This window comes from Nicotiana tomentosiformis, chromosome 2, assembly GCF_000390325.3.
Source record: "Nicotiana tomentosiformis chromosome 2, ASM39032v3, whole genome shotgun sequence".
In the NCBI taxonomy this organism is placed as follows: Eukaryota; Viridiplantae; Streptophyta; class Magnoliopsida; order Solanales; family Solanaceae; genus Nicotiana; species Nicotiana tomentosiformis.
Window position 1 is genome coordinate 48,162,286 of NC_090813.1, and position 24,330 is coordinate 48,186,615.

Genomic DNA, 24,330 nt, shown 5'->3' on the forward strand with positions numbered 1-24,330 from the left:
ATTATTTATAATTTTTTTATATTACCAATGCACCCATTTCTCTTTTTGTAATAAATAAAATTGGTTTAAAATTTTATTTATTTTTCAATCATATACATACCGTAGAATTTAGTAGGTCTATTTATTGTGTATTATATGCAGCTGATTATCATGTATGTACATGTATATTCAAATATATTTTGTCATTGCCTGGTTAGTATAGAGTTCGATCGACTAACTTAAGAGTGCAAAATGTGTAGGCATTTAATTAGAGCAAAGTTGAATTAGACAATGTAAAGTCTCCCATGAACTTCGACTTGCAAAGTCTCCATACATTTGGTGCAACAAATTTATTAAAATTGAAATGTTGTAAATACTTTTAGAATTTAGAAAGCTACCTAATTTAGATTTTTCAATTTACTATACTTTGTTTATTCAGTTGTATTATTTAATATTTTTTTCTCTTATTTTTTTTTTCCTGTAATTCAGAAAGCAGGTAAATGCTAATTATTTAAAAAACAGTGGACCAAGAAGAACAACAAGTGATCTAAATAAAAGAAATTTGGGAGATTTTGGATTACTTAACAGATCAAGGGGTATTTTTAAAAGTTTATTGATTGTAGGGGTAAATTTGGCCCGATAATATAAGGGTAGGGGTAAATTTGGCCTGATAGTATAACAGAGTTTAAATGTAGACAATATATGAAAGTAGAGGGGTATATTTGGCCCTTTTCCCGTCGTATATTGATTTTTGCAAAAATTTTCATTGAATTCTCAATATTTTTTAGAATAAAGTTTATTGAAAATTCAATAAAAATGTACAAACTTTCATATTTATTTGTATATTTTGCTATATAAACTCATAATTTAACATATAGTAAATAATAAAGGAAATTTTACCTCCTACAGCAAAGTTATACACCTTATTTATTATAAATCAAAACCCTTTTAAAATATTATTTTCTATAGCTAACTTTTATTTTTTATTGCAAAATAGGTATTTATAGTATACACTACCGTTAAGTCGTTAAATACGCTATTTATGTTTTTCTCTCTCATTCTTTCAGTTATTCTCTCTCAAAATCTCAGCAAAATACTTCTTCTTTCTCTCTCCACGATCTTTCTCTCTCTCACAGCTAGAATGTGCTGTTTGTTAAAGCACTATTCTCTCTCACACTTTCAATGTTTTTGCTCCAAACATTCGTGGTAAGTGTTAAAGTTTTTAGATTTTTGGCCGGTTCACGCTTATTCTTTTTCTCTTCACTCTTTTTTATTTTTATTTTTGTTTTCACCATTGTTAGGTTTTCAGCATAAAACTTCAAATTTCCTCTTCAATGGCTGATTCAACAACTCTGAAAAGGGTTACACGAGGTATACCCACTAAAGCACTCAATTTTGATGGTCTATCTTTCGATTTGCAAATCACTCAAGAGGAACCTGTATTTGCAGGTTCATCAGCAACCATGGAAGCAAAAAGGCGAACAAAAATTCACAATGACCCTATGAAACAAGGTCAAGATGAGAAATCTTCGAAAAAATTAACATTTCCTCATGTTCCTCAAGTTTCTGTACAAAACGTAAATGTGGAAAAGATAAGAAAAATTATCGATGTTGCTTCTGGGAGCAAGGAAAAAGAAGTCGCTAAAGGATATATTTATATGTATTGAGTCCGCATACACTAATTTTAGTTTGTAAATTGATTTTTATTTTTTTTATTTAGATATATTTATATGTATTTGAGTTCATAAAACAACAATCTTAAATACACCAATAGTTTTATCATTATTGCCATAACTCAAAGCTATTTTTTTGTCATAATCAGTGTTTTTGATGTATTCATGTCTAAGTTTTGTATTCATGTATTCACTATTTTGTATGTACTGTATTTTGTATACAACGAAAATAATGTATTTCATATATACATGTATTTATATGTATTTGAACTTATAAACAACCTACATTAAAAACAATTAATGTAATGTACCAACCTAACTGTATTCATCTGTATTTTCAGGCATATAATTATCTTTTTTGTTGTGTTTGCATGCAGGAAATAAAATTCTTTGTTAAACACCCACCTACTTTATCGCCGCATATAAGTCCCTACACTAACATCGACATAATCTCTGACCTTAAAGAAAAACTTAGTCCAGAGCAATACAAACTATTTGGTACTACCTGTTTTGGTATATTCCTCGGTATGAAGCATTGTGAGGTTCTGTAACGACCCAGCCGGTCGTTTTAAGTATTTACGCTCCTTTCAACTATTTGAGATCTTGCATAACTTCCTACGAGGTATTATGACTTGTGTGAATTATTGGTTTTAGTTTTAAGATATTTCGGAGTTAGCTTGAAAGAATGAATTTCATGATGGAAGCTTAAGTTGAAATAGTTGACCGGATATTGACTTATATATAAACGACTCAGGAATAGAGTTTTGATGATTCTAATAGCTCTGTATGGTGATTATGGACTTAGGAGCGTGTCCAGAAAAAGTTTTGGAGGTCCGTAGTAGAATTAGGCTTGAAATGCCGAAAGTTGATTTTTTGGGAAGTTTGACCACGGGGTTGACTTTTTGATATCGGAGTCGGAATTCGGTTCCGAAAATTTTTATAGCTCCGTTATGTCATTTATGACTTGTGTGCAAAATTAGAGGTCAATCGAACTTGATTCGATAGGTTTCGGCATCGAATGTAGAAATTGGAAGTTTCATAAGACTAAAGCTTTAAGTGAGTTCGCACATGACCTAATTTCAAATACTCATAACTCTCTTGTTACGATTAGTTATAATATGTGTTACCTATACAAATAAAGGTCTATGTGTCTAGTTTCCAACACTTTAAACCGTTTATAATTTGGACATTCCTACAAGAAGTTATGACCAAATTACCAAAGGCTGGAAAAATGCGATTCTGCGGTCAGATGTGCGAACGCAGAATCATTATGCGATCGCATAATGACACATTGTGCGACCACAAAATGGTCGCCGATATGCCCAGAGCAGCCCAATTTTTGGCAGCAATTTTGCGGTCCATTGTGCGACCCGCATACCCATTGTACGGTCCATTGTGCGACCGCATACCTGTTTTCGAAGGGGTAATTTTTCTATTTTCATAACCCGACCCCATTTTGATAAATAAGTTTTGGGGTATATTTTGGGGCAATTATCTGATAATTTTAGAAAGAAGTGAGAGTGTTCTAGAGAGAGGAAGTAGATAAAGTGTCTTGTTCATCAAATTCTTGTCCAAGTCTTGAAATCCAACAAGAAATCCCTCAAGTTCTTCATCAAAGAGGTAAGGTTCTAACCCATAATCTTCAATCTCGAGTTAGGATAATGATGGGTGATTAAGAGTATAATTCACGGGTGTAAGAGTATATTATTTATACATATCAATAAGGTTTATGGAAAGAGTGTTGAGTTCAAATGGGTAAAGATTGGGTTGAAAATGGTAAGAATCTTCAATGATTTTAATTGAAGATTTGAGGGTCGAGATGATGTCGGAATTTGGTGAAATTTGCATGGTTGGACTCGTGGTTGGATGTGTGCTCATATTTTGTAACTTTTGTCGGGTTCTGAGACGTGGGCCCCATGGGTAATTTTTGAGTTAATTTCGGATTTTATTGAAAAATTAGTATCTCCTTATGGAATTAATTACAATAATTGGTATTGACCGAATAAAATTAATTGTGGCTAGATACGAGGCTTTCGGAGACCAATTCTCGTGGAAAGGGAATAGCGGAATAAAGAATTACAAGGTTTGAGATAAGTAACAGTTTTAAATCTGGTCCTGAGGGTATGAAATCCCAGATTTTTGTATCATGTGATTATTTTAGAGGTAACGCACATGCTAGGTGATGGGCGTGTGGGCGTGCACCGAGGGGATTGTGACTTGGTCCGTCCCGGGAAACTGTAAAGTTGAATAATTTGTTGTTAGCTATATGCTCTCTATGTGTTGATAAAATTTGACTGAAAAATCATGCTTAGGCTATGTGATAGTACTGTTGGGAACCCACAGAGGTCGCATACTTGTTGAATTGTCTGCTAAATGCTATATGTACTTAGTCTCAGTTTTTACTTGCACATTTTGTCTCAGTATCTGTTATTATTATTGATACATTATATCATTGTTGTTTCGGCTTATTGTATGATTGTTGAGAGCCTTAGAGACTGGAGAGCTTTATGACTGAGTGAGGCCGAAGGCCTGATTGTGAGATATTATACTATAGCACGTGAGTTGGCCGTGCAGATTCTTATATTATACTATAGCACGTGAGTTAGCCGTGCAGATCCTTATATTATACTATAGCAGGTGAGTTGGTCGTGCAGTACGTGAGTTGACCGTGCAGCACGTGAGTTGGCCGTGCAGATCCTTATATTATACTATAGCACGTGAGTTGGCCGTGCAGCACGTGATATTATACTATAGCACGTGAGTTGGCCGTGCGGATCCAGATATTTATATTATGGCACGTGAGTTGTCTGTACAACACGTGAGTTATCCGTGCAGATTATAGCGCTTGGCCTGTAGGTGCCCCTCCGGAGTTTGTACACCCCCAGTGAGCGCAGGTACCCATTGAGTGTGAGTGCTGAGGGCTGGGAGCCCAGTAAATAATTGTTGTCCTGAGAGGCTGTACTTGTTTTTCATTGGTTGATGTACTTAGTTTCTATCTGTTATTGTGGTAAAATTTCTGAAAGATTCTATATCCGGATTATATGAACTTGAATTGTATAAAAATTTATTTGACTCAAACTGCTGGATTTGAAAGCATGTCTATTCTTTGGTGGAATTACTGAAAATGAATTATAATTGTATTGCTCGTTACTATCTTTAGTTTCTTATTTATTATTGTTACTTACTGAGTTGGTTGTACTCATACTACACCTTGCACTTCGTGTGTAGATCCAAGTGTTCCCGGTCATAGCGGGTGTTGATTCTCTCGCACAGTTGACTTTGTTTTTTGAGATTTAGAGGTAGCTTTCGTGTTTCGCAGACCTTGTCTCTTCTTCCCTATCTCGTTGTTTATTGTATTTGGTCTCAGACTATTATAGACCGTATTTTCTAGACTTGTATTCAGATTAGATGCTCATGTACTTAGTGACACCAGGTTTTGGGAGTAGTTGTATCTGTAATTGTAAGATTTGTGGATTTTATTGAAATATTATATTTTCAAACTTAAGAGAAATTATGGTTTATTGAGATTTTCGGCTTGCCTAGTATTGAGATAGGCGCCATCACGACGGATGAGATTTTTGGGTCGTGACAAGTTGGTATTAGAGCTTTAGGTGACATAGGTCTCACGAGTCTTGAGCAGGTTTAGTAGAGTCTTGCGGATCAGTACGGAGACGTCTGTACTTATCTTCGAGAGGCTGCCGAACCCTTAGGAAAATTTCACTTTCTTGTATTCTATCGTGCGGAATTGATTCAGCTTGAAACATAACTCTTTGAATTTCTTTCACGCATCTGTATGAGCACATGAGCGCTCAGTATCAGTTGTGCATCGCCGGCTTATGATTCTATGAACGAGATTCAAGATATGTGTTCTGTATTTTGGTAATGGGCCAGTCTTGAGGACTTAAGGCCAGGTTTAGACCACAGCTTAGGCTCGGTAGCTTCAGTTGTAACCTGTACAATTTTACTCATATATCCGGTAATGTCCCTACGAGTGGAATTTGTGGCCAGATGAGCGGTGGAATAGCTTTGTGATGAGTATGAAGTAACTGCGGGATGTGTTAAGATGATTTGAATGTAACGAGAAGTGTTTCCTTGAAATGTAAAGGAAGGCCATTGGGTGCTTTATTTTTATTTTGATGTGACGTACAATCTCGAGTGTGAATGTTTTGAGAGATCTTTCACGTTGTTAAATTTTGGGGCAAATTAAATTCTCGTGTCTGGTTAATGAGTTTGGACTTAGAAAGATTAAGTAATTTCATAGTAATTGTGGTTGCGAAAGGGTATAACAAGATGCCAATTTGAGACTAAGCAGGTGGGTTATCTCCTGCGCAGTAATTTATGTAGGTGTGTTCCTTATGATGTGAATAGAGATTTTCTTTTCTGCCAGTGGGGCGTATGTGTTGGGACTTGAATTTGAACCTGGTTGAGAAAGTTGACTTGAGTGTTAAGAGAATAAATGCGAGATTAGCGGATGATTTTGTGGTTGGTGTGTCTTGAGCTTGAGAAGAATTTTCGTTGAACTGACTGCGGTATTAAGGAAGTAATAAAATATGGGTATTGTGAGTTATCAAGTATTTTAATCTATGGCTTTGAGCTAAGTGGGGGAGCCTGCTATTGACAATTCAATTCATGGTTGTGTGTCAAATATTTTTTGTTTTGGTCTGAAGTATACTTGGGAATCAGTGATGACTAGCAGAGGTGGATTTCGAGAATGACTCGAGTATAGAGATTTCTGTATATGGGTTATATTGCGCTTTATGAGTATATGAACATCGTGGGATGAGTGAATTATTATTTCTGAATGATGTAGTGTGCACGGAGTATGAATTTGATAGGTGGTAATAAGGCAAGGTTATTTATTTGAGTGTTGATTGTGCTAAAGGAGTACATGTCTTTCGGCCCGTTTGGGACGGAGTAAATTAGATTTGAGTAGAGTGGATGACTATCGAGAGGGTTCTAATGGATTCAAAATGTATATGTGAAAATTAAAATTATTTTTTTTCTTCGAATTTGTATATCACTAGAATCAATTACTTACATTGGATGGTATCGGGATGTGCGGTAATTCTATTTGACTATGGATTCTACATTTCAGTATAAGAAAGGAAAGAGGAACAATTTTAAATTCGCATAAGTTATTTTCAGAATGAGTGTTACAGTTGGGGTATCTATGAAGGTGCTTAAGAAGAATACAATGGCTTATGGGACTTAGAGCGGTGTAGTTTTATGTTAGGATGTCTTGTAGCCAGCTTTAGGTAAAGTAGTAGTGTTCTGACAAAGAGAAATGGCAACTTGAGGATAATCCAGAAGAAACTCGGAGAAAATAGGACAAACGGGTAACATGCTGGATCAGTATGGTAATGGTATGCTCGGCTCTTTTGGTTCTTAAGATGAGGTGGGGCTTTACGGGTGTTTTGTGGCAATACTATCGGATTTGGCAACCTGTGTGGCTTGGTAGAGTTAGAAGAATTCGGCTCTAATAGCTTGGTTGTGTGCAAATGGGTTTCGAAGAGTTCTCAATGGTTTTTACCACGGTTCGAGGAGTATATTTCCTGCCGGCGTGAGGAATATGTGCGTATTGGGATTTTCTCCGGGAGGAGATCAAGTGGAAGGTTTCTGATTGACTGGGTATGTATTCTACTTGTGACTCAGAGTGATTATAAGGTTAGGCTATTATATGCCTAGAGTTGACTGTTAAGCGTAAAGTTATAACATTTCCCGTATTCGTATCTTTGTTGAGAACTAGCTGGGCTATACTTGAGGTTACAAAGAAGATGATTCCCTAAATAAACGGGATAGTTACTAATTCTGCATTAAAAAAAAATCTGATTTGGAGTGTGATAGTAGACTTTGCACGTGCTTACACTATGGCGTGCTATTTCTACCAGTCTAGAAGTATGAGAATCTTATTTCATTATCATATATAAGTGTACTTGTTTAATTGCTCCTGTATGATATGTTGGGACTAGAGGCCTGTGACCATGCCAGGTGATTTATATTATTGGCACGTGAGTTGTCCGTGCCGTGTGTGAGAATTTTATTTCTATGATAATTTATCTGATTCATTAATTTCTTTCCTCTACAATTGTGCACATGCACCTAAGGTTATCCTCTTCACGAAATTTGAGGAGTTGGTTGTAACATTGTGGTTGTGGTGGTGCTTGTGGAACTTGCAATACAGTTCTCTTCCTTGAGGCATCTCCCATATTTGGGTACACGGTTTGCATAATTGTGGCTTGAGTTATATTGATGTGGCGTGTCTGTTGGATAGTTGTGTTTAATAATATAAGGTCATTGGACCTAGAATGGGTACTATCAAGTTTGATTACGGAAAATTTGGGAGGATAATATTGAAAGTCGGCTTAGAAAGTGATTATGGTTCTGGTTGGGGCGAGAGAGCTCCATGACTTATCTGATAAGGGGTCATGAGATTTCTACATGTTTCTTTTATTATCAGCAGTGTACGAAGATTTTGGAATAAGGTTTGGCTTAATATGAGGTTTAATACTTGTACTTGGTTGGTTTGGAGTAATTCTTGTGATTGTGATCGAGAATGGTGCTGCGAGCATGTGAGTTGTGTAGTATGTAATGTGATTATATCTGGGGTTATGGCTATGACTTGATACATCTGGTTCAGACTTATACGGTGTAGATGTGAGATTTAGATCTTGGAACGAATTCTGGGTGTTAGAAAGTGGGCTCCAAGTTTTAGGCTAAGGTTAAATTAATGATTTTCAGTTGTGTTATGTTGTCAGGCCTATATAGAATAGGGTGACGTGGGATCACCCCTAGGTATGTGTATGGTAAGGAGGAACAGTGATTTAAAGACTTAGGAACAACTCTTGGCACGTTCGAGGACGAACGTATGTTTAAGTGGGGGAGATTGTAACGACTCAGCCGGTCATTTTAAGCATTTACGCTCCTTTCAACTATTTGAGGTCTTGCATAACTTCCTACGAGGTATTATGACTTGTGTGAATTGTCGGTTTTGGTTTTAAGGTAGTTCAAAGTTAGCTTGGAAGAATGAATTTCATGATGGAAGCTTAAGTTGAAATAGTTGACCGGATGTTGACTTATGTGTAAATGACCCCGAAATAGAGTTTTGATGATTCAATAGCTCTGTATGGTGATTATGAACTTAAGAGCGTGTCCGGAAAATTTTTGGAGGTCCGTAGTAGAATTAGGTTTGAAATGCCGAAAGTTGAATTTTTGGGAAGTTTGACCACAGGGTTGACTTTTTGATATCGGAGTCGGAATTTAGTTCAGAAAATTTTCATAGCTCCGTTATATTATTTATGACCTGTGTGAAAAATTTGAGGTCAATCGGACTTGATTCGATAGGTTTTGGCATCGAATGTAGAAGTTGAAAATTTCATAAGACTAAAGTTTTAAGTGAGTTCGCACAAGACCTAACTTCAAACGAGCATACCTCTCTTGATATTAAGAGTTATAATATGTGTTACCTATCAAAAGAAAGGTCTATGTGTCTAGTTTTCAACGCTTTAAACCGTTTGTTATTTGGACATTCCAACAAGACATTATGACTCATTATGACCAAATTGCCACAAGTTAGAAAAATGCGATTCTGCGGTCAGATGTGCGACCGCAAAATCATTATGCGATCGCATAATGACATATTGTGTGACCGATATGCCCAGCGCAACCCAGTTTTTAGCAGCAATTTTGCGGTCCATTGTGCGACCCGCATACCCATTGTGCGATCTATTGTGCGACCGCATACCTGTTTTCGGAGGGGTAATTTTTCTATTTTCATAACCCGACCCCATTTTGATAAATAGGTTTTGGGGCATATTTTGGGGCAATTATCTAATAATTTTAGAGAGAAGTGAGAGTGTTATAGAGAGAGGAAGCAGATAAAGTGTCTTGTTCATCAAATTCTTGTCCAAGCCTTGAAATGCAACAAGAAATCCCTCAAGTTCTTCATCAAAGAGGTAAGGTTCTAACCCATTATCTTCAATTTCGAGTTTGGGTAATGATGAGTGATTAAGAGTATGATTTATGGGTGTAAGAGTATATTATTTATACGTATCAATAAGGTTTATGGAAAGAGTGTTGAGTTCAAATGGGTAAAAATTGGGTTGAAAATGGTAAAAATCTTCAATGACTTTAATTGAAGATTTGAGGGTCGAGTTGATGTCGGAATTTGGTAAAATTTGTATGGTTGGACTCGTGGTTGGATGAGCATTCATATTTTATAATTTTTTTCGGGTTCCGAGATGTGGGTCCCACGGGCGATTTTTGAGTTAATTTCGAATTTTATTGAAAACTTAGTATCTCCTTATGGAAATAATTACAATAATTGGTATTGACCGAATCGAATTAATTGTGGCTAGATACGAGACTTTCGGAGACCAATTCTCGTGGAAAGGGAATAGCAGAATAAAGAATTACACGGTTTGAGGTAAGTAACAGTTTTAAATCTGGTCCTGAGGGTATGAAACCCCAGATATTTCTATCATGTGATTATTTTGGAGGTGACGCACATGCTAGGTGACAGGCATGTGGGCGTGCACCGAGGGGATTGTGACTTGGTCCGTTCCGAAAAACTGTAAAGTTGAATAATTTGTTGTTAGCTATATGCTCTCTATGTGTTGATTAAATTTGACCGAAAAATCATGCTTAGGCTATGTGATAGTACTGTTGGGGACCCACAGAGGTCGCGTACTTGTTGAATTGCCTGCTAAATGCTATATACTCAGTCTCAATTTTTACTTGCACATTTTGTCTGAGTCTCTGTTATTATTATTGATACATCATATCATTGTTGTTTGGGCTTATTTATGATTGTTGAGAGCCCTAGAGACTGGAGAGCTTTATGACTGAGTGAGGCCGAAGGCCTGATTGTGAGATATTATACTATAGCACGTGAGTTGGCCGTGCAGATCCTTATATTATACTATATCACGTGAGTTAGCCGTGCGGATCCTTATATTATACTATAGCACGTAAGTTGTCCGTACAACACGTGAGTTGGCCGTGCAGCACGTGAGTTGGCCGTGCAACACGTGAGTTGGCCGTGCAGCACGTGAGTTGGCCGTGCGGATCCTTATATTATACTATAGCACGTGAGTTGGCTGTGCATCATGTGAGTTGGCCGTGTGAATCCAGATATTTATATTATGGCACGTGAGTTGTCGGTGCAGATTATAGCACTTAGGTTGTAGGAGCCCCTCCGGAGTCTGTACACCCCCAGTGAGCGCGGGTACCCATTGAGTGTGAGTGCTGAGGGCTGGGAGCCCATTGAGTGATTGTTGTCCTGAGAGGCTGTATTTGTTTTTCATTGGTTAATGCACTTAGTTGCTATTTGTTACTGTGGTAAAATTTCTGAAAGATTCTATATCCGGATTATATGAACTTGAATTGTATAAAAATTTATTTGACTCAAACTGCTGGATTTGAAAGCATGTCTATTCTTTGGTGGAATTACTGAAAATGAATTATAATTGTATAGCTCGTCACTATCTTCAGTTTCTTATTTATTATTGTTACCTACTGAGTTGGTTGTACTCATACTACACCCTGCACTTCGTGTGCAGATCCAGGTATTCCTGGTCATTAGGGGTGTTAGTAAAAAACCGAAAAACCGAACCAAACCGATAACTAAACCAAACCGGAAAAAAAATCGACTTATTTTTGGTTTGGTTTTCAATTTTAAAAACTGATTAATTTTGGTTTGGTTTTGGTTTTGACCGGAAAAAAACCAAAAAAATCGAACCAAACCGACTATATATAATTATATATAATTATTTTTAAAAATTATGATTTTATATATATATATATACTTGTACTCTTGGGCTTTGTATTTTAATTGAATAGGTTTGGGCCTTTACAATTTCAAATGCTTCAGCAGAGAATAGCCATATTCTAATACAAAGCACTAGCCCTCCCAACTCCCAATGTGTCTTAAATTTATATTCATTCCAAAGAAACAAACCAATAGATAATGAACCCTAGCTGCTTCTTCTCTCAAGTTTCCATAGGCAACAGTTAACCATAGCTCAAGTAGCGATTATTGTGACTGCAAATCTGCACCGATGAGTAACGAGAAGGTTGTTTCCTTCGCTTAATTTTATTTTTGATTTTTGTTGTTCTTTCTATTATATTTTAAAGTGAGATTTTCTTCTACCATCATTTATTTCTCCTCTGTTTTTAGATTTAAATGTTTATCTGACAGTAATAATCTCGTGTGGTGTTGGATCTTCAATAGCTTCAATATTTATATGTAATTTTTTTTTATGTATTGTCTTTTTCGAATTTTGTTATTTTTAACCATTGTTACACATTTTGTCTCTCTCGCAGATAGAAACAACGACTTCAGAAGTAGAGGTGAAAGTTCTTTCAACTACACATAAACTTCCTCAATTAGAAGGTAACAACACTCTTGTTGCCAATTCAAGTATATTCACACCTCCTAAAAGCATAAAAGAACAACTCCTTCTAAAAATAATTCTAGTATCGGTAATGGAAGGGAAACATCTGAAATTTGGAAACACTTTACCAAATTTATTGATAAAGATGGTAAGTGCAAGGCGAAATGTCATTTTTGTAGTCAAAGGTATTGTTCTGATAGTAAGAGAAATGGGACAACTACATTATGGAACCATCTAACTAGTATTTGTAAAAAATTCCCTTTTAGATTCATTGATAGGAAGCAATCGACAATTAGGCCTATTCCTACTAAAGGAGGGGGACAATGAGGTACTAATGATACTTGTAAGCTGGAAATAATTGTGTACAATGATAATGAAGTGAGAAAAGTTATTACTGAATTTGTAATCATTGATGAACAACCTTTTAAAGTCATTGAGGGGGAAGGTTTTAAGAAATTGATGTCAGTTGTTTTGCCTAACTTTGAGTTGCCCTCTCGTTTGACTGTTGCTAGGCAGTGTTTGAAAATTTATCACGAAGAAAAAAAAAATCTTAGAAAGTTTATCCAGAACCAACATGTATGTCTCACTAGTGATACATGGACATCACTCCAAAACCTAACTTATATAGTTATAACTACTCACTGGATTGATGATAACTGGAAGTTGCAGAAGAAAATTCTTAACTTTTTTCAAGTTCCAGATCATAAGACTGAAACGATTGCAAAGGGGATTGAGGCTTGTCTGTTAGATTGGGGGATTGAAAAACCATTCACTATGACCCTAGATAATGCAAGTGCGAATGATGCTGCGATTAGACACTTAAAGGGGAGGATTGAGGATTGGAAAGGAATCATCTTGAGAAATGATTTTCTACATGTAAGATGTAATGCTCACATTCTGAATTTAATTGTAAAAGAAGGGTTAAATGATCATAATGAATTCATTACTCGGGTCAGGAATATTGTAAAATATGTTAAGTCATCTCCTGCAAGATTTGCTTCCTTTAAGTCGTTTGTTGGAAAGGTAAAGATAGAGAGCCATGGTCTTTTGAGTTTAGATGTTGAAACTAGGTGGAACTCGACATATATGATGTTGAGTGCAACTATTAAATTTGAAAAAGCCTTTTCAAGAATGTATGTTGATGACCATAAGTACCAAAAGCATTTTACAGAAATGATTGGAAGAGGAGGGCATCCAAATGGGGATGATTGGAAGAAGGTAAAAGATTTTATAAAGTTTCTTGACATTTTCTACCAGATTACTCTGAAATTTTCGGGGACTCTGCATGTTACTTCAAATTCTTTCTGCCATGAGCTTTTTAATATTCTTAATTTTATTACAAATAATTCTCATGGTGATGATTCAGTTTTGATTGATATGGCTGATAAGATGAAAGTCAAGTTTGAAAAATATTGGGATGACTTTGATAATATGAACATATTATTATTTGTCGTCGTTGTGTTGGATCCCCGATATAAAATAAAATATGTGAACTTTATCTTTACCAAATCTTATGGTCCTTTGGTGGGAAATTTAAGGTCAACAAGGGTGATGAATGCTTTATCTCGCTTGTATGATTATCATAAAGATTTTTCTTTTCGAACTTCTAATGAGAATCTGGGAAGTCCATTTAGAATGATGAGTGAAAGTGAGAATGGTGAGATATGGCACTCACAATGGGAAAAATATGTGCAAGAGGAAGATGATGGTGGAAATAAGAATGATCTTGACAGGTACTTGATGGACGATTTAGAATTGGCCAAACATTTAGATATCTTGGCTTGGTGGAAAGATGCAAGTAAGAGGTATCCAATTGTTTCTAGGATTGTAAGAGATGTGCTTGCAATTCCTATTTCTACCGTAGCATCTGAATTGGCTTTCAGCACCGGTGGACGGATTCTTGATTTGTATCGAAGTTCTTTGTCGCCAAAAACGGTAGAAGCTTTAATTTGCACTCAATAATGGTTGAGGTCAACTCCTAAAAAATGCATTGTTGAAGATATTCCGGAGGAAATTCAAAAGCTTGAAATAGTTGAGAAAGGTAACTTTATATGTCTAACTCTTTATGAATATGTTTATATCTGTAAATTACTTAATGATATTTTTTCTTCTTTCAGAATACTCCGACAGTGTTTTGAGCATTGATTAACTCGGATGATGGAACCAACTTCAACTATATCCTTGTTGCTTGAAATTTAGGATGTAATCTTGATGTCATTATTTTAGTTTACCATATGAAAGACTGAGTATCCTATTATGCTTTTATTATTGTAATGTCTTTTGTGACTTTTTTGCTGTCAGCTTTCTAAAGCTGGTGTTGGAATATTGGTGTTAATGGTCGACAGTTGACACTTGACATTACATGAAATCAAAGAGTGTTTGAATGTATTTTTATGAGAACGTCCACAGATGTTTATGAAAAAATTAATTTAGTGGAAGAATCTATAGTGTTTTATGTTTTATGGAAGAATCTATAGTGTTTGAAAGTTTTATAGAACTATTTAGTAGAATAAAATGAGAGTGCCTAAAAGAGTTTTCTAACTTTAGTTTAGTGGAACAGTTGGCATTTGAATGTGCAGAAGAATATTGAGGAATGAGGAGGTTTGTTAAAATGTTAGATTTGGTAGTCCATATCCAAGGTATTTATGCAATAAAGTTTAGATGTACAGTGAAGTGCAGGTCAGTAGGGAGCTTGTTTTTAAAAAACCCGATAAAAACCGACAAAAATCGAATCCATAATAAACCGACTCAATTGGTTTGGTTTGGTTTTAATATTTAAAAAATCAATAAAATTGGTTTGGTTTCTCTTTATGGGAAAATCGACCCAAACCGAACCACGAACATCCCTACCGGTCATAGCGGGTGTTGATTCTCTCACACAGTTGACTTTGTTTTTGAGATTCAGAGGTAGCTGCCGTGTTTCGCAGACCTTGTCTCTTCTTCCCTATCTCCTCATTTATTGTATTTGGTCTCAGACTATTATAGACCGTATTTTCCAGACTTGTATTCAGATTAGATGCTTATGTACTCAGTGACATCTGGGAGTGGTTGTATCAGTAATTGTAAGATTTGTGGATTTTATTGAAATATTATATTTTCAAACTTAAGAGAAATTGTGCTTTATTGAGATTTTAGGCTTGCCTAGTATTGAGATAGGTACCATCACGACGAGTGAGATTTTGGGTCGTGACAGGTTCAACATTAGTTATTCAGGTGCTTCATGGTTCTAAAGCTTAAAGGAAGTTCTATTGGCTCTTTTTTAATTTACTCCGGCTAAGATATGGTGCACTCCTTTGGGACTATGCTCTGCGAAAGTTAGACGCCGATGCGATAAGCGACAATGAAGCACCGACAAAGATTGTTAGGCAAATCACAGAATCAAATACTTATGTGAAGATAATTATAGAATAGTTTTATGTTTTACAGATTGTTTTTCAGCTTACTGAATTAATCATGGTTTTACGCAACCTTTTTGTTTAGAATACATGAATGTGATTTTGTCTTAATGCAACTATTATTATGAATACATTCATTTTTTTGATATACTTCTGTATTCAAATTCTCATGATTCAAGAATCCATTTTATGTTACTATTTTTTTAAAAGTGCTGAAAATAATGTAATCAAATGTAGTTGTATTAAAAGTATTTTAGTTATGCTTAATATATGAATTTTTTTAGATCGTAATCAATGTATATTTATCTATTTTTGAAGTCTAGTAAATTTTTTGATTAAATACACTAAATGTTCAGGAACCACTAATAGTATATACACGTTCTCTGTATGTATTTTGCTGTATTTCTGTATTTGTATATTCATATGTACATAGTTGTCTTCCATATTCAAATATATTTTGAATTAAGTTATAACAATGTATTAACCATTTACAACATATATACATGTCATGTTATACATATACATACATATATATATATACATCATTTTTTAAAGGTATCACGAAACTTAACAGTAATGTATTTAGTCATGTACATAGTTGTATTCTGTATTCAAATGTATTTTGAATTGTAATACAATAATGTATTTAACCACATTCAGTATATATACATAATTTTTTTTTATACATATCATTAAACTGAATAGTAATGTATTTAGTCACCTACCTTTAAAAAATTCATCCAAGAACAATCAAATACATCTAGAAACCAATAAGTAATAGAAAATCTTGAACAAATTCAAAAACGGTGATTGAAGGAATTAAAATCAGAATATCAACTAATTCCTACGTGGGGCATTTCAACAAGTACGCTTATTATGTCCACCCTGCCCACATATACTACACGAATGTTGACTCTTCTTCTGAAGCAATTCACTTGATGGCTTATCGCGCTTCTTCTTTGGCCTTCCAAGAGGTCTCTTCCATTTGGATGGTAAGACAACTTCCTCTGATGTATGTGCTGGTATATTCCATTCACTTCAGTCAGGGAGAGGATACACGAGGACCTCGTATGTCATTACAACATACCTTGATTTGTAATAGTCCGAGCAATAATCATCTGGCATTAGAAACTTGCTTTTCAAGACAGCCCAAGCATGTGGGCATGGTAGCTCGTCCACTTAGAACCTCCAATAACTGCAATTTTTCTTTTGGAGGCAAACAGTGTAATGCCTTCCTTAATCATTCACCATGTGCAAGTGTTCAGTCGATGGTACAACCTACGTTAAACGAAGAAACATAAGTTTTGGACATATGTACAAAACATGTATTTTTCATGAATACATGGAGTGCATACAGTATGCATGAATACAGGATATAAACATTGAAATACACTGAATACAAACACTGAAATAAACATAATATAAATAATGAATACATTTAATTTTGAAATACAGTGAATACAATAAATACACTGAATACAAATAGAAATATAGTGAATACAACCAATAAAATATACTGAATACAACAGTAAACATATATTAGGAATAACTAAAATGTTGTTAATACGAATACAATTGAATACAAAATAGTGAATACAAATATTGAATATAATTAATCCAACAGTACAAAACAAATATTGAAACACACTGAATATAACAATTAAATACTGCACTTAAATACAACTGAATACATGCAGTAGATTGATTACATACTTTATGCATGAATACATGCTTTCAATAAATATTCATATTACAAGCTATATTCATACATGTATTAAGGTATCACATTGTAACTTTCTTATACATTACACCATAATTTAAAATAACATATAATGCCCTTGAACTATTTGAAATAGCTCAAAAATACCCTCAGTTTATTTTTGGTACCAAAAATATCCCTCTCGTCTATGTTTTGGACCACAAATGCTCTTAAACCGTTAGTCTTGCCATTGAAGGTGACATGGCAGTCCAATTGGGTTGGATTTGCTTACATGGCCATCCACCTAAGCAATCCAGCATGGCAAAATTATTTTTTCGGAAAAAATATTTTTTTAATTTTTTAAATTAAAATACAAAATCAACACTTATTCCAAAAAAAGTAAAAAAAGATTCGAAAAAATTATTTATTTCGGAAATTTTTATTAAAATATAAAATCAACACTTATTCTGAAAAAAGTAAAAAATTCCCGAAAAATAACCCCCAAATATTTATTTTTCCGGAATTTTTTTATTTTTTTCGGAATAAGTGTTGATTTTGTATTTTAATAAAAAATTCCGAAATAAATAATTTTTCCGAATTTTTTTTTCTTTTTTCGGAATAAGTGTTGATTTTGTATTTTAATAAAAATTTCCGAAATAAATAATTTTTCCAGAAACTTTTTACTTTTTTCGGAATAAGTGTTGATTTTGTATTTTAATAAAAAATTTCGAAAAAATATTTTTTCCGAAAAAATAATTTTGCCATCTAGATTGCTTAGGTGGATGGTCATGTAAGCAAATCTAACCCGGTTGGACTGTCATGTCACCTTCAATGGCAAGACTAACGGTTTAAGGGCATTTGTGGTCCAAAACATAGACGGCAGGGATATTTTTGGTACCAAAAACAAACGGAGGGCATTTTTGAGCTATTTCAAATAGTTCAAGGGCAGTTTTGGCCCTTTTCCGCAAATAGAAATACAGTGAATACAAGCAATAAAATATACTGAATACAACAGTAATAACATGTACTAGGAATAACTAAAATGTTGTTAGTACAAATACAATTGAATACAAAATAGTGAATACAATGAATACAAACATTGAATATAATTAATGCAATAGTACAAAATAAATATTGAAACACACTGAATATAACAGTTAAATACTGCACTTAAATACAACTGAATACATCAGTAGGTTGATTACATACCTTATGCATGAATACATGCTTTCAATAAATATTCATATTACAGGTTATATTCAAACATGTATTAAGGTATCACATTGTAACTTTCTTATACATTATACCATAATTTAAAATAACATATACATTATACCGATTGAATACATGCTTTCAATAAATAGGGAATAATCGATTTACTATATGCTTTCAATATCCCCTCAATCGAATAATCGACATAACAATTTTTATTGTTCCACTTTCCAGAATGACGAATTAGCATTGTTAAACTCGCTATATAGTAAATCGAATTACTAAATATTCTATAAATACTTGTATCAATGAATGTCGGGCAGAAAAAATTCCTATCAATGACGGTCAAATCAAAACCTCGAACTATACAAGAAAAAAAAATGATTGAATCTATGCAGGTTGTGTTATGTTGAAACTGAATTGACAATGCTCTATTTTTTGTGTTTAGCATCTGAAAAATTATTCTAATCAATTGGATTGATAATGAGGCGTGTTAGAATTAATTTTGTTGAGTTAATTAGACTGCTTGACATACCTATTTTTAAAGTGACTGCCGTTACTGTATTCATGAATACATGACGCGAATATATCTGAATACAGTCGCGTACAGCTGGACTCCCCTGTTTTAGGCGATTTTTGCTAATGTATTAATGAATACAGTAGCGCAAATACAGCGAATACACTACCGTAACAACTGAATAGTAACTATAAGAAGTAATTATGTATATGTTAGATATAGAAAGTTAATAACCACTAAACAATAATAGTTTCTGAAAATTACTCCATAATAGATTGATAGGACTCTGTCTCCGTTACTTGGGGGCTGGAGCTGATGCCCCAACCATGATGGGTAAAATAGTTGTGGGCGAGCCTGACCGTATTAAAACATTGTTTTGAACTTCCTTTTTCCTTTTAACTTTTTTTTTTCTTACACCATGGATAAATTCCATATTCGTGACCACCACGGTAAGGACTTTGAACCAGGGCCTTCTTCCAGGGACGGAGTTAGCCTTATAGCTATTTTCGGCTGAACCCTGTGATTTTGGCTCAAATCTTATATTTGTATTTAAAAAATCCATTGAATGTAGATAAATAGTATATTTAGAACCCAATAAGTAAAAAAAATGGTTCAAAATACATAAACTAAAAATCCTGGCTCCGCCTTCTTTACCCCTCACGTATCAAGGGCATTATCTCTGCTGCACTAATTATTTAACAAACTGTAATAATCTTATGGACGAAATTCGCCAAAACAATAAATATGGTATATCATTTCTTTTGTATAGATTTATATCACTTAATTAATATTTGTATTCTGCACTTGATAAGACTCCCGAGCCCACATATTCAGATCCTCATCTCTAGCAACTAAAGACAATGGATGAATTCTATACTCCCTCCATCACAGAAAGACTGACAGATCTGGAGTACGGTGATCAAAACATATAAATTTTACATAGAGAAACACACAAGAAATACTCAAATTCATAATCCTTTCTAAATTAGAAATATTTAGATAATCATAGTCAACTAAAAACGAGTTAAAACTCCCCAAGTAAAGTATAGCGTGAATAAAATAGGATACAGAGTGTAATCGCTATAATTCCCATATCATCTAAGCTGATGTGCTGTCCATGAATACACCTCATAATTCCAACAAAACTTCTCATACTTTATTATTCTAATTAAACTCACAGATGAAAGATAACAACTACAACTTTGTAAGCTCCAACTTTATCGAAAAGAAAGGAAAAAGAATGTTGAAGATGAGTACTATCATAGTAAAATCAAGCTAGAAAATAAGTCAGAAGCTTCATGTGATGGTGGTTGAAAGCAGAGGGACCTCATTATAAGATTATCCTTTTGATACAAATAGCACAACAGTGACTGCATCCATACTCAAAACTGGACCTGCGGAACCAATATCTATTATCAATACAAGGTACACCATTAAGTTCAAGCTTGCTCCATATTAGAGGTGCCAAATGGATCGACGGGTGAGACAAACTAATAATTCACATGCACCCGTTTGCCCACTTTTACATCCCTAAGCTCACTTAATAATAGTTTACAATCTTATATCAGAAGACAGCAGAGATGCAGATATATTGTGAAGAGAAAGCAAATTATTGCAGCTAATGTTTAGAGTTGCACATATATTATGTGTATTAGTTACACCATCCAGGCAAAGAGGTTTACCTCTAGCAGTAGGTTAAGCTTTGTATTCATGGACGCGTATCCATTTTGTTGACGACCATTTGTTGCCTTTAATCACAGGGCACCCACCTATACAAGATAAAATTCTACTTAGTCGCCAATCAAATAAGCCATGCTTACAACAATCTTTATGCTAAAAGATGTATTTCACTATGCATTAATCAAGTTCGCAATGCTCAAAAACCCATTTTCCGTATGTGCTTTCATGCAGATTACTTGCATGAAACAACCTCTCTGCCCTCCCAGGGTAGGGGTAAGGTCTTCGTACACACTACCCTCCTCAGACCCCACTTGTGGGAACTCACTGAGTTTGTTGTTGTTGTTGTTGTGCTTTCATGCATATTACTCACCATGCAAACTTGACGGATCTAGAGTCGCATCAGGCTTCATGCTCCAGAAAAGCAATGCATCACCCCTCTTTGGTTTTACTGAAAGTCCACCCTTTCCACATTCAGATAGTTCATTCCACCAAGGGACCGCACTATAATTTCCCTTCGCAGCTGGAAATACTGTTTCACCTCCTTCTTCAACATCTGACCTGCAGTGCACCAATAGAATCAACTAAGGGATTCCGTGAAAATACATTAAGCATAAACCTCACAGAGGAAAAGTCACTTACAAGTACATTAAAACTGTAGCAATGCGTTGACCTCCATTTTTAGTGTTAAACTCATCAAGAAAATAATCATAGTGGGGTTCATACTTTTGCCCCACTTCGTAGTGGAGAACTTGAAGACCTTCCCCATGCTCTGTAGACAGCAGCAGAAGCATCAATGTACATGCGGTTTAAGGCATTGCATAATGACAAAGTGTCGAATAGACCACTACTGAAAGAGGCAATTTGAGCAAGTTTAGCAATGTCTTGCACACGAATTATACTGGCTAAGCATGAAGATGAGGTATTTCTTTGAAGGTTCTTTTCAAAAGAAAGTTAATAAGCACTAATCTTCATAGAATCTGTTCTATCTCTGAGTGTGGGAGGAGCAGAAATGAAACTAGTGGTTAACACTAATGATGCCTGGAATAATCACTAACTAATTAGTAGAATAAGGTAATAAATTCATTAAAAAAGCAAAACATGCATCTATACAAGGAGTACACCAAAAATTAGAAAACCTTACAAAAAGACGTGGTTTTTTACGAAAGACAACCAATCTTATATACAAATAGGAACTTCATGGATGCACCAAAAATAAATAAGGGAAAAGAGGCTACTCTTGAAGTTTACAAGATCTTTTTCTACTCCATCAGAAGCTCTCCTATTCCTCTCATTCCAAACAACCCACATGAGTGCTAGTGGGTCAACTAATTAGCAGACTTATACTTGCAGGATAGACAAATTACGAATAAAACACCAGACCAACAGTTGTACCAAACAATTTGTCTAGTATAAAATGGGGCATACAACAAGTCAAGTCAATGGAAAATGGGAATGTTAGAATTATTTAGTTTCCAAATATAAAAAGGGGTGGGATGAACGAAAAGGAAATAGCGCAAAAAAGATAGTGACAGAGGGAGTACATTTAATAACACCATTAAATAGAGTTCTCTAAAAAAAGAAGAGTTAACCAGTGTAGACAATACCATTTTCAGACACCCCCAACCTTTATTGAATGATTATTTCTTTGCATAACAGTTAGAGGTAACTTAGATCCTTCAGTAATAAGTATAACACTTGATGCATATTCATTCAGTTACATCCTTTGGTAAAAAACAACGCATACCTACTGGTATGAAGGTGAAATCTGCAATCCTTTTCTCAATATTCCTGATCACTTTATCACGTCCTCTTGCAAGAAAGGTTCCTGAACTGGTTCGGACCCTGACAGGGAGGGAATAAACAGGAGAAAAGAATGTGAGAAGTAAAGATGGTATTAAAATTAAATCTTCATAATTCCTCAGTAGTACAACCTAACTCGACACGCCCGGGGGGCATGCAGAAGATATGCTTACCTGCTGTCCTTACTCTTGCCAGTAGCACTGTCTACAACAGTTGACTTTTGCATGTGAGGCTTGGCAAGACTAATCAGATACTCGCATTCCTCCTTGGACTGCCAAAGAGATAGCAATGAAATCAGAGTCTTTACTCTTTAGATCGATGAATTTCGACCGGTAGCAGTAAATGCATAACAATAGATCAAGCTCTAGATATGCTATAATGACAAACCACTATCAATTTTCAACAAGGTCAATCATTAAATTGAAATGAAATTTCCATATGAGTCCCCATAATTATTAGAGTATTGAAAGAGAATAAAATCAAGAATTAAATCAATTCTCCTCCAGTTTCCTAAAGGTTCTTTCTTTTTCTGCATGCGCTAAGTGACAGAATTCGATATCGAATTCAATATCATGTGTTCACAAATTAATTTTTGGTAGAACAACAGTGGCAATTACAAAATATTTCTCATTTTAATACAAATTGAGGCATAGTTGTAAGAATCAAATTATTCAAAAAAATCCACAAAGAAATTTAGCTAAACTAATAGCAATAGCAGCCGCCATAAAACACTATGTATCGAAAGAAAATCAAATAAAAAAGAAATCTTTAAGAGAAATACCAAAAAGTTATGGTAAATGTAGGCTCTTGGTTCCAAAGAAATCACTTCAACCCACTGATCTCCTTTTCCATCATCATCATCATCATCTCCTCTGTACTCCCGAAAAAGAAAAGTTTCCCATTAAAGCTATCAGATCACTACACCAACTGAGAAAAGAAAAATAATCACCAGAATTCATCTAAATGGAATGGTACCTTTGAACTGTATTGTGTGCTATAGAGCTAAGATCGTGTGCTTTCTGAGAGCCTCTTGAACTGCTGGGAATGGAGAAAATGCCGAAAGCGAGAAGAATGAGGACCACAAATGATAACATAATAAACCCACCAAAAATTAGAGTGGAATTCGACGATTTCCTAGGCCCAACTCGGGAATGCCTCCCTTTCACTGCCATTGCTAATGAAATCTGTAACAATCAGGAGAAATCTACGATTTAATTTGCAAATTTAAAATTTTTGAAGATCTGAACAAAGACTTTTGTTCAGCTAATGGGTCTTTGAGATCACAGCTTGTGGGTTCTTTCTGAGAAAGAAAATAAAACGGTGGGTTTTCTTTTTTGTAAATTGATTAATGAAATGACTTGGAGAAATGGAATTATTTTTTGCTAAGAACGTGTTTGTGCTTGCAGACTTTTCTGTAATCTGTGTGACAGATGGATACGTTACTGCTTACTACGCGTATTTTAATCTTTGAATTTTTTTTCTAGTAAAGTTGACCTCCTATATTGACCAAAAAATTCACACCAACTTAGTGCATGTTATAAAATAAAAATTGTAAAATAAATAAACTGGCGACAAGTATAAAGAGAGATTAATATATTATTCAAGTTCAAATTGATCTATATAATAAATTGAAAACTTCGTTATTTATAAAAGAAAAAAAATAGTTGCGAGGCTTTTCTTGAGCTGCTTGTAAGTTGTCTTGAGCTGCTCGCAACCTGCCTGTTTAATAAGAAGCTGCTTCAAGTCATTTCATTGAGTTGCTTACAAACTGCTTGCATCACCTACTTGTAGATAAATTTTAATAGAATACTAAATGGATTGTCTTCTTCATGAAGATTATCTACAACAGAGTAATAAATAGACATCCGCAATATAATATTTTCATAACACTCCCCCTTATATATTCATTAAAAGATAATGTGCCTCGTTAAAACCTTACTAGGAAAAATCTAGTGGGAAAAAAATTCTAGGGAAGGAAAAAGAG

General features: G+C 34.7%; 1 protein-coding gene across 2 annotated transcripts; it reads right to left on the reverse strand.

Annotated features, from left to right (window-relative positions):
* Positions 1-19,931: 19,931 nt before the first annotated feature.
* On the reverse strand, positions 19,932-23,779 carry LOC104113616 (probable prolyl 4-hydroxylase 10). Of its 2 annotated transcripts, none has more exons than XM_009623830.4 (8): positions 23,322-23,779; positions 23,128-23,218; positions 22,520-22,617; positions 22,291-22,388; positions 21,186-21,315; positions 20,917-21,104; positions 20,549-20,635; positions 19,932-20,260 (listed from the first exon to the last, which is right to left on the reverse strand). In XM_009623830.4, exons 1-7 carry the CDS (start codon positions 23,516-23,518, stop codon positions 20,562-20,564), a joined length of 876 nt encoding a protein of 291 aa, XP_009622125.1. In that variant the 5' UTR covers positions 23,519-23,779; the 3' UTR covers positions 19,932-20,260; positions 20,549-20,561. The 2 variants fall into 2 exon arrangements, with proteins under 2 accessions (XP_009622125.1, XP_070051378.1); XM_070195277.1 differs by having other exon boundaries at positions 23,128-23,223; positions 23,330-23,668.
* Positions 23,780-24,330: the final 551 nt, after the last annotated feature.